The sequence below is a fragment of the Odocoileus virginianus genome, chromosome 27 (genome assembly GCF_023699985.2).
Source record: "Odocoileus virginianus isolate 20LAN1187 ecotype Illinois chromosome 27, Ovbor_1.2, whole genome shotgun sequence".
Lineage (NCBI taxonomy): Eukaryota > Metazoa > Chordata > Mammalia > Artiodactyla > Cervidae > Odocoileus > Odocoileus virginianus.
In genome coordinates, this window is record NC_069700.1 from 18,817,454 (window position 1) to 18,828,637 (window position 11,184).

The window sequence follows — 11,184 nt, forward strand, 5'->3', positions numbered from 1 at the left end:
ATGTAATCAATGCACCACAAATTCCTTTAAATGTAAATAGGTTTGCCAAAATATACAGCATAAAGAATACTCAAGGGAGGGGGAAATTCAAATGAAATATCATGCAGTTACTTTAGGCACCATTACATGACATCCTAAGTACTTTTATTGCCATGGGTGCAAATACTAGAGCTTTTCAGAGCATGAGAAGAATAATTTACTCAACTGGATTTCTATAAGCCAAAAAGACTTGGTTGCCACTAGTAGAATTTCCTTGGTTCAACTCAATATTTAGACAATTCCACATGCATAATGGAAGCAAAGAGAAAGACAGTTAACCCAACATACAAAGGCAAAGGAAAGGGGAGGGATGGGGACTGCCACAGAAGGGACCAACTCAGGGGAGATTTCTTGGGAGTTACAATCCAGAAAACACTGTGGAAAACCATATTAGTGAGGGCCTCACCTGTTAATAAGTCTGCTTAGATATTCCCACTCCTCTTGTCACTAGAAGGCTTACACACATGTGAGAAAACTCTGATTTAATATTATCCCTCCTTTCATAGAAAAATCCCTCAGTACACTCCAAGTGGCAGCTGCATCAGAAACAGGGGATTTCCCAGTCCCTTCCAGGCCTCTTAGTACACAGCTTCATCTAGCAACTGAGGTGTCATCATGAAGGGTTTTTCTGATTGGCCAAAACCTAACCTGTCAGTGTGGTTTGGGTGTCTTTAGAGTTCCTTCTCAGTTCAGCCCTCATCATTGCTCCACAACTTAGAACAGCCACTGCTGAGACCGCCTTGAGAAGAGGATGGTCCTGAACAGAGCTCTGATTCTGGGGGCCCTCGCCCTAACCACCATGATGAGCCCCAGTGGAGGTGAAGACATTGTGGGTGAGTGCATGGTTGAGGGATGTGAGGACTGGAGTTGGGAACCAGGGAATCAGAGGGGGAAAATAGAAAGATTGGCCCAGAAATAGTAGAGGCTCCTGAAAGCATTTTCAATATTTTTGTTGTTGTTCAGTCACTCAGTTATGTCTGACTCTTTGTGACCCCATGGACTACGGCATACCAGGCTTCCCTGTCCTTCACCATCTCCCAGAGCTGGCTCAAACTCATGTCCATTGAGTCAGTGATGGCATCCAACTATCTCATCCTCTGTCATCCCCTTCTCCTCCTGCCTTCAGTCTTTCCCAGCATCAGGGTCTTTCCTAAGGAGTCAGCTCTTTGCATCAGATGGCCAAAGTATTGGCACTTCAACTTCAGCATCAGTCCTTCTAATGAATATTCAGGACTGATTTCCTTTAGGACTGACTAGTTTGATCTCCTTGCAGTACAAGAAACTCTCAAGAGTCTTCTCCAACTCCACAGCTCAAAAGCATCAATTCTTTGGCACTCAACCTTCTTTATGGTTCAACTCTCATATCCATACATGACTACTGGAAAAACAAGAGCTCTGACTATACGGACCTTTGTCTGCAAAGTAACGTCTCTGTTTTTTAGTATGCTGTCTAGGTTTGTCATAGCTTTTCTTCCTAGGAGCAAGCGCCTTCTAATTTCATGGGTGCAGTCACCATCTGCAGTGATTTTGGGACCCAAGAAGATAAAGTCTGTCACTGTTTCCATTGTTAAATTTTCAACATTGAGCAAATCTAAAATTTAGTATCATTCCTCCTTCAGGAAACCAGAACCCAGACCCACTGTCTTGCTTCCTGTGTTGTTGATAAATGATTGTCTTAAAGAATAGAGGTTCTTCCACAAGTAAAAGTTTGAAAAGTTCATGAACTATTGCTCCCAAATTTATCTGAGCAAATTTGAAGTTTTTTATATATTTCTCCTAAAGTTTATCTTTAGTAAACTGTATTTAAATAATTCCATGAATTGTGTATATTGTGTAGATAGGAAGAAGAGTGATCTTTTCTTAATCTCAGATCTACATACATTTCCATGCTGGCATCTGGCACAGGTGGGGAGAGGTGAGCAAGCCCAGGTGAGTGCCTTTATACAAGGCATTTTACCACATGGTCATCACTTAATCTCTGCTACTTCATTTGTCTCACCTCACAAATAATCAAATAAAATAGATGTGTAGAAGTCCTTTCCAAGTTAAATGATCAAATAAAATAGATGTGTAGAAGTTCTTTCCAAGTAATGACACATAAATATCAATGATTATTCTTATTTTTAATTATTACTAACATAGCTATAGCCTCATATTTTCTATAACAAAGTAGAGAATATTTTTATTTTAAAATTGAGAAATTTATGATGAAAAACTTGGAGAATTACATCATATTATTCTCAATTTGTCAGCACAAATTACTTATCTTTCAATTCATCTAATGAAGACCTGTTGGGGGAAACTGATTAAAGGCAAGTTAATTATATTGCCCCTTAGACCCCTCTGCCTTTGCTATCTCCCTCTTTCCACCATCTCTTAATATATTATTTTATCCTTTCCTTTCCTTTCAGTCCCTAGATCATACTCTATTGTTTCATAGACAGAAAGAGTGGGTTTGTAAAAACCCAAAGTGAAAAGGCCAGATAGTTCAAAGCAAAAATGAAATGGAGTTTAATCTTCAACAACGTTATTAACCATGGCAGCTGCCATTCTAATTTTTGTAGTAGTGGAGGTTTCACCTGCTTCTCCAGAGCAGTTCTGAATTTCCTTTCTCCATCATCACACCAGAGCCTCCCTATCAGGCCCGACTTACACATTAAGCATAGTGGACCCAGTGCAAAGGAACTGCTGTGTTTGTAAGGCCCTATAAAAAAAATTTTTTTCTTTTAAAATAAGAAGAAAAATAAACTTTCAGAGTACTGGAATATATTTTAATTTTTAATCCAGCCTGAATTATATTTGTCTTTGTACTGATATGGTCATAAAATACAAATTTTAATATTTTTAAAAAAGAAGGCACTCACAAAAGGAACAGTGCTTAGGGCTCACAAATCACAGTACACCTCTGATCACTGCTGCTTCTGACTTTCATATGGTTCTGCTCTTTTTATGTTTGTTAGTCTTCCCCCAAAACTCTGTAATTCTCAAGAATAGCAATTAACATTGTTGCTAATATTAAATGTGTAGCATTCAATACACATTTATCAACACAAAGCAAGCTAAATTTGGGGGATTCAAAGATGAAAAGACATACTTTCTGTCCCCTGGGGGCTTCCCTGTGGCTCAGAAGGTAAAGAGTCAGCCTGCAATGCGGGAGACGCAGGTTCGATTCCTGGATCCAGAAGATCCCCTGGGGAGGGAAATGGCAACCCACTCCAATATTCTTGCCTAGAAAATCCCATGGACAAAGAAGCCTTGGCGGGCTACAGTCCATAGGGTCACAAAGAGTTGGACACGACTGAGTGACTTCACTTTCTTTTCTGTCCCCTAGAGGGCACACAGATTAGTGATGGAAAGAATTGGCGCAGGAAAGAAGGACTGTTGCTGAGCAGGACGGTGAATCCAGCTGAGGCTGAAATTATATAAGTGAATTAATTCTAGTTGACCCAGTGATGAGATGTTCTTCAGCAACAGCTGGCAGCCCAGACAAGTACCAGATTAAAAGGATATTACATATATTTCTGTCTGAAAAAGGGGTCAAGATTCGTTGTAAAGATAAAGAGGCTTTGTTTCAGAGCCTTTTAACTAACTGGACAACTATCAACAATGAGCAGAGTGGAAAAGGTGCTGGGAATTTTGTTTAGAAACTGTTTTCACAGATTAAGCCCAGAATGTTTCAAAGTCTTTTGTTGCTGTTGTTGTTTAATAAGATTTTTTTCTCTCCCTTTGTTTTCCACATTTCTTCTCACCCCAATTCAGCTGACCACGTCGCTGCCTATGGCATAAATGTCTACCAGTCTTATGGTCCCACTGGCTACTATACCCATGAATTTGATGGAGATGAGGAATTCTATGTGGACCTGGAGAAGAAGGAGACTGTCTGGCGTCTGCCTCTATTTAGTCAATTTACAAATTTTGACCCACAGGGTGCACTGAGAAACATAGCTGCAGCCAAGCATAACTTGAACATCATGATTAAACGCTCCAACTCTACTGCTGCTACCAATAGTATGTGTTCACCACTCTGCCTCTATTGATCCACCACTTTAAACTAGGCCCCACTCCCTTCTTCCCTAGGGATACCCTTCACCACTACGGTAGATAGGTACCACTCTAGGGATAGATACCCTTCAGCAATCTATAAAACTCTCTTGTTTTCAAGATGTCTCTAGATTTTCTCATGGTAATTGATGAACCAGTACCCTCTTGCTTTTTACAAATCAAATATTGCCATGTGATACCAAGATCCCTACTCCCATAATGCAATCCTTTCATCTTTCAAGAAGAGGTCTCATAAACCTCCCAACTGATAAGAAAGTCCTCAAAAACAGGAGGACAGGGATAAAGTAAAGGCAATGTATAGTGGCTCCTAAGCAGAAGGGAAGCAAGAGCTCCTCCACTATTAGACTGGGAGACGTTGCTGGGAGGGCTCCTCCAGGAGGCAATGGGCAGTAATATTCCCTTTTCACATCTGTGCTGTTTCCTCACCATAGAGGTTCCTGAGGTAACTGTGTTTTCCAAGTCTCCTGTGATGCTGGGCCAGCCCAATACCCTCATCTGTCACGTGGACAACATCTTTCCTCCTGTGATCAAAATCACATGGTTAAGGAATGGACACTCAGTCACAGAGGGTGTTTCTCAGACCAGCTTCCTCTCCAAGGATGATCATTCCTTCTCCAAGATCGGTTACCTCACCTTCCTCCCTTCTGATGATGATGTTTATGACTGCAAAGTGGAACACTGGGGCCTGGATGAGCCACTGCTCAAACACTGGGGTATGTACGAGTTCCGCCCCTTTTGGAATCTTTTTTCTCTCAAGTCTAGAACATCCTGCCTAAACTCCCCTAATTGTCATGGCCCTAAACTTCACACTTTAAGGGATTCTAGCAATAGATGTCACTCTCCTCCCTAAGCCCCAGGCCCCAAGTCTGCAGAGCCAACACCTCCTCACCCCACCCCACATTCATGCACAGCAGTGCTCTGTATTCTGAGTTCCACAACTTCACTTTCACAGAACCCGAGATTCCATCCCCTATGTCAGAGCTGACAGAGACTGTGGTCTGTGCCCTGGGGTTGACTGTGGGTCTCGTGGGCATCGTGGTGGGCACCATCCTCATCATCCGAGGCCTGCGCTCAGGTGGCCCCTCCAGACACCAGGGGCCCTTGTGAGTCACACTCCAGTAGGAAGGTAAGAATTCAGATTTGTTAAATCTGGAGATACAGTACAGAAGAAAGGAAAGTGGGAGGAGGTTGTGGACACAAATGTGGTTGAAAGTTGCAGAACTGGGAAACAGCATAATGTCACAGGAGCACCCTGGGGCCCACTGATCTCATTTCTATTCTGTTGCAGGTGCTCTGCTGCCTATGAGAGCAAAAGAGTGAACATGCTAGATGACCTAGAACTATTTTCTGGCCAAGTTCATCATATACCCTCTCTCCTCCTCTGCTCCTTCTCATACTTCTTCTCTGGAACTTAAGGTGCTGTATCATCTCAGAGCTCATATACCTTTGGAATTCTTCCCCTGATTTCTAATTTTTTTTTCTAAATCGTTACCTATTTGGGGATCCCTGAGATATCGCACCCAGCTACCTAATCCTTCAGTGACCCTAAACTATTACATCCATGGAAGCAATAAAATCCTTTATGAGGTCTTTACTGAATTTTTCCTGTCTTTCGTCTCAGGGCTGACTAGAACCATGGCCTCATACATTTCAGGCCCATTTAATTTCACCCCAGATCATGTTTCATGCCTTGTAATACAGGAGCAGCCTGTATAAATTGACAATATTTTGTTATCTTAGCTGGGGTTTATATTTCTCTCTTCCTTTTGTTCTCATTCTTGGCCACTGCTGTTTGCCCCCCAATTCAGACATAAATAAAGGTAATATATAGCTTTGCCTTTATGTAGATTTGTTAGAATTGCAAAAACCAAAGTTGTATTTACTTTAATATTACTTTTAAAGTTAGAACAGAAAAATATGTTAGGAGAAAGGAATTTTGATTCTGAAAAATACTCCAAATCAAGATTGGTTTCCAAAATCTTAATTTTTAAAGACTTATTGGTGATGGGAAAAGCTATCTTCTCCCATTCTCACAGTTGAAGAGATAAGAATTATCTAGACAGGGAAAGAAATGTAAGTTAGTTAGGAAAATATTCGAATAAGAAATCAGATATCTGAGAAGAACCAAATCCTTCGTCCTTAGGGTTAGAACACTAAAAGAATGGATGAAGAAACCACAGACATATTTAGGGTTCCTAGGACACTGATGAAGTTGGCCTCATCTACATGAATTCCTAGTAGACAAACACATAGACAAAGATAGAAATAAAAGGAAGAGAGAAATATTAACCACAATAGAAAGAATGCAGCTGCAGGATGTTTCTTGACAGATAAGCCTAAGCCAGGCTCACTGAATCCCTGTGCACCCTTGTGTGTTTGGGACAGCAGGACACACCAATATCCTCAGCCCCTTCCGCCTCACACCCCTGGCTAAGGAAAGCATAAGCCTGTAAGAGAGAAGTATTGGTAGGAACAACACAATTGAGGTAAAGTAGCAGCAGCTATGGGTGCCATGTCTTCCTCTAGACTCACTGCCTCCTAGTGGAAAACTGTGAAGAGGAAATGTATCAACAGAGGGACTCTTCGGCTCTCCTGAAGTGTTCAAGACGTCACTCTTGAGAGTGTGTCTGACTTGATTTGGAGTCATTTTGCCTTTGAAAATGTTTTAGGCACGTTGCCTCAGTCTTTGCTCTCTGCAAGTACTAAGTCCATATGTTGCATCTCGGATGGTATTATGGAACTGCTGTGAAATGGATAAGACTGTCCCTGTCCATGCCATCGGCATCAGTGAACTTAAAATTTGATTGGGGAATAAAAGACACAATATGAACACAATGACTGATCCATCACAGTTTGGTGCAAAAAAAAAGGAAAAAATATAAATCCAAGGCCAGCACTTTATAGCTAGTATAGACTGGATAAAGTCTCTAACATTTTTGAGTCTTATTTTTTTTATCCATGATGTGGGAACAACAATACTTTCCCTGCAAATTTATTGACAGAATTTGAATAATCTTGTTATATAGGAAGTGCTTTATATATAATATAGAAACATGTAAGAAAATATTGCTAGTTATATCCATAGTTAATTTAAACATTTAAAAGAATGGGTTATGTTATCTAAAAAGCGCTTTTGTTTTTCTGAGCCTTTTAAATGACTTAGGAGATTCAAATATGGAGCTAGAAATGAATTTCTTTTCATATGTTATTGGAGAATTTTTTCCTCTCCAGAATGAAAGAGGCTGAGATTGGGCTAGGCTGAGAGAATAGACAGGGTATAGTGATGACATACCACTGGTGAAGGGGTTGCGAAGAGAATTCTTGGGGCAACTTGTAATATTGGACTTTTGAGTTTTTACTCTCTGATAAAATATATGTCCTCTCCTTAAGGCCTATAAATTTTTAGTCAAGCTTTGTTATATGCAACAGATCTTTATTCATATTTACTTTGAGGAGAAGGTGGAGGAGATTAAAAGCTACCTGTGAGGTAGAAGCAAGAGAATAATTTAAAATGCAGACTAGGAATTTGTAAATGTAGTAAATCTGAAGTAGAGGTGATCATGAAAATGTAGGTAATAAAGCACAGAAAATTTTTAGAGTATTAAAACTATTCTGTATGATACTATAATTGTAGATACATGCTATTTTACATTTTCCCAAATCCATAGAATATACAACACCAAGAGTGAATCCTAATGTAAATTATGGACTTGAGTGATAGCAATGTGACAGTGTAGGTACATCAATTATAACAAATGTGCTTCATTTCACTTCATGCATAGCAGGAGTAGAAGTATGTAGGAAATCTCTGTATCTTCTATTTAATATTGCTATGAACCTGAAACTGCTATAAAATGTGTATTTAAAACAGTAAAATAAGAGGTAAGCAATTATGATAACAAATGTTTAAAATTTTAGTATGAAAAAAACATAGGTCACCTGAAAATAAAAAAATGTACTGAGAATTTTTTGTCAATAGAACTTCAAATAAGTGTTATGTAAATATAATGATTTATGAGCTAAGAACTCAGAATTTTGGAGGTGGTATTCTATATAAATGTGTATGTATGTGTGTTATATTAATAGTAATATAAGGATTATATTGAGTGGCATTATTACCCGTGTCCCAGAAACATACAAAAGACTCCTTCCCCATGAGTACAAAGGAAAGCAAATTTCATAGTAGTTGCATTTTATTAAAGGGATTCATTCATGGAGTCTTCATATAAGTTTAAACGACACAATTAAAATTAATTCTAAAGAATAAGAACAAATATTTATTTTTGTCAGCCAAAAGTTAAAAGCAGTATCACCACATTACATTACTATAAACAAAGTTGGAAATCAGTCCTTATGACTTTAAATTATGTGATTCTTGAATAATTATTTGAGTTATTTGAATTATTTCAGACTGCACTCCTAAAGTATGACTTTAATAATATTTAATATCATACTTTTAAATTTACATAATTTAAAAAGTCACATAAAATATATCAGTATTTTTATTCATTCTTCATACCTTTCTAAAATCATGATCAGGCAAAAAGAAAGAATTAAAATACTGTTAGACATAAAAGGTTATAAATTTAACCACCGTACATAGTTCTATTGGAAGCTGATTAAGAATATGACTTAGTCAAAGGTTGTTGCTATGAGCCATGAAAAACGCTGGGATTCTTGGCCTCCAGAGGAGAGGAATTCAACCCAGGGCCAGTGACAAGGCTTGATCACTCAGTTTTGGTGTAATAAAGTTTTATTAAAGTATAGAAGAGATAGAGAAAATCTTCTGACCCAGACATCAGAAGGGGGCAGAAAGAGTGCCCCCTTGCTAGTTTTTAGCAAGAAGTTATATACCTATTATCAGGCTGCTAAAAGGAAACGTCTCAAAACCCAGAGAGTGGCACCAGGCCCCTCACCCACAGCGTGCATTTTGAGATAACATTGGCACAAGGTGAGTTATCCCAGGCCGTAAAACAATAGACATGATTCTTGAAGAAAGGCAGGTTTCCAAGCAAATACATAGTCTTATTAACATAACTTAAGAGAATATTTGCATGAGTAAAACATATTGGTTTGTTGATCCATTATTGGTTCTGAGTCTTAGGCAGAACTGACTTGAAGAAAGGCAGTTTCTAAGGTAAATACATAGTTCATTAACACAGCTTAAAAAAAACACATTGGTTAGCTCAAGGGTTGAGAAAAATTAAGTTCAGGTGGAACCAGGTGTTGTCATGGCAACACAGAATTTTAAAAGAAACCTCCCTTCAATTTTGTTTAGAGAAAGGGGGAAAATTCTGACACTTGTGTTTTGTTTTCTCCTGCCTCTTAAGGGATAAAAAACATCTGACACTTGCAGCCTATATCCTCCATTTGGGGGCCCCTAGCCTTCCTGCCTGGTACCCTCACATTAGTACATATCATTCTACTTAACCTCCCCAAATTGTATACAGTTATTTTATATTATGAGGTGAATCATGTTTTCAGTATGACTTAACAACTAATAATCTTTTGTTTTTTGGTCTGGTTATTGATTGTGAAAACTGATAAACATCTTTTACTATAAAAACCAGAATATGACTTAGGATAGTGAGGTTTTCATCCAAGAAGCAGTAGATTCAACCCAGGACATCACTGAAGAGATCTTACTACCACAGCTCCAAGCCTAAGATGCTTGACCACATAAGTGATATTTATAAAGTGATAAATAACCTTTTTCCCAACTTTTAGAATTAAGTTATGAGCATAGCCCAAAGACAATTACTGTTACAATGGAATGTCAATATTTTCAGCTTGGACAATATATTTTTTTAAAAGGGCAAACATTTCAATTTGGCAAGTGAAAACATAAAGGAAAGGAGAAATGAAGGATAATGATACCAATACCCTCATCTTCTGAGAAGGGAGATAAGAGACATCATCCATATCGAAGGGAAAAAGAAACAAATATAAATATATTTAAATTACAACGTGTGCTTGGCTGCTCAGTCAAGTCCAACTCTTCTGTGAGCCCATGGATTGCAGCCCTCTCGGATCCTCTGTCCATAGAATTTTCCAAGGAAGAATAGAGGAGTGGGTTGCCATTATAACAAAAACTGAAATAAGAATTACAGAAGACAAAGTCACCTGTTATGCAGTCATGAAAATTATTGCTGTTGTTCAGTCCCTAAGTTGTGTCCAACTCTTTGCAACTCCATGGACTGTAAACTGCAGCATGCCAGGCTTCATTGTCCTTCACAAACTCCTGGAATCTGCTCAAATTCATGTCCACTGAGTTAGTGATGCTATCTAATCATCTAATTGTGTGCCGGCCTCTTTTCCTGCCTTCATTCTTTCCCAGCATCAGGATTTTTTCCAATGAATCAGCTCTTCACATCAGGTGGCCAAAGTATTGGAGCTTCAGCTTCAGCCTCAGTCCTTCCAATGAATATTTAGGGTTGATCTTCTTTAGGATTGACTGGCTTGATCTCCTTGCAGTCCAAGAGACTCTCAAGAGTCTTATCTAGCACCACAGTTCAAAAGCATCAATTCTTTAATGCTCAACCTCCTTTATGTTCCAACTCTCACATCCATACATAACTACTGGAAAAACCATATCTTTGACTAAATGAACCTTTGTCAACAATGATGTCTTTGTTTTTTAATGTGCTTTCTAGGTTGGTCATAGCTTTCCTTCCAAGGAGCAAGCATCTTTTAATTTAATGACTGCAGTCTGCTGCAGCCAGCCCAGCAGGTAGGGATCGAAAGTAGTCAACGCACAGTTTAGAAAAAAGAAACTAGAGACAGAATTAAGGTTTTAAAGATGGGACCAGGGGACTCAAGACCTCTTGGATCAAGAGCCCTGTTCCTTGGAACCACATCACTTTTATTTAGTGTCTTGGCAAACAGAAAGTATCTGTTGTGCTATGATGAAGTCAGCCTCCTGTGTCCCTGGTCACATCTCCAATTTTATTGATTACTTCAAACTATCTTTGTTATTTTCTTGTACAAGGGGTATCACCTAGCTGGAGGCCATAGACCTGCATATGCCTTGGGAAAACATCCTGGTGTGTGCACAAGCTACGTATTGGAATTGTGCTGACCCGG

General features: G+C 39.0%; 1 protein-coding gene across 1 annotated transcript; it reads left to right on the forward strand.

Moving 5' to 3' along the window:
* Positions 1-725: 725 nt before the first annotated feature.
* On the forward strand, positions 726-5,695 carry LOC110143069 (SLA class II histocompatibility antigen, DQ haplotype D alpha chain). Its single transcript, XM_020902606.2, has 5 exons — positions 726-872; positions 3,799-4,047; positions 4,533-4,814; positions 5,054-5,227; positions 5,390-5,695. The coding sequence occupies exons 1-4, from the start codon at positions 791-793 to the stop codon at positions 5,206-5,208; spliced, it is 768 nt and encodes a 255-aa protein (XP_020758265.2). The 5' UTR covers positions 726-790; the 3' UTR covers positions 5,209-5,227; positions 5,390-5,695.
* Positions 5,696-11,184: the final 5,489 nt, after the last annotated feature.

Excerpts from the sequence above, each read along its gene's own strand:
- LOC110143069 (XM_020902606.2), top strand. The coding sequence starts at position 791 with ATGGTCCTGAACAGAGCTCTGATTCTGGGGGCCCTCGCCCTAACCACC. Across the intron at positions 873-3,798 it reads TGGAGGTGAAGACATTGTGG|CTGACCACGTCGCTGCCTAT; the intron begins GTGAGTGCATGG and ends ACCCCAATTCAG. Across the intron at positions 4,048-4,532 it reads CTCTACTGCTGCTACCAATA|AGGTTCCTGAGGTAACTGTG; the intron begins GTATGTGTTCAC and ends TCCTCACCATAG.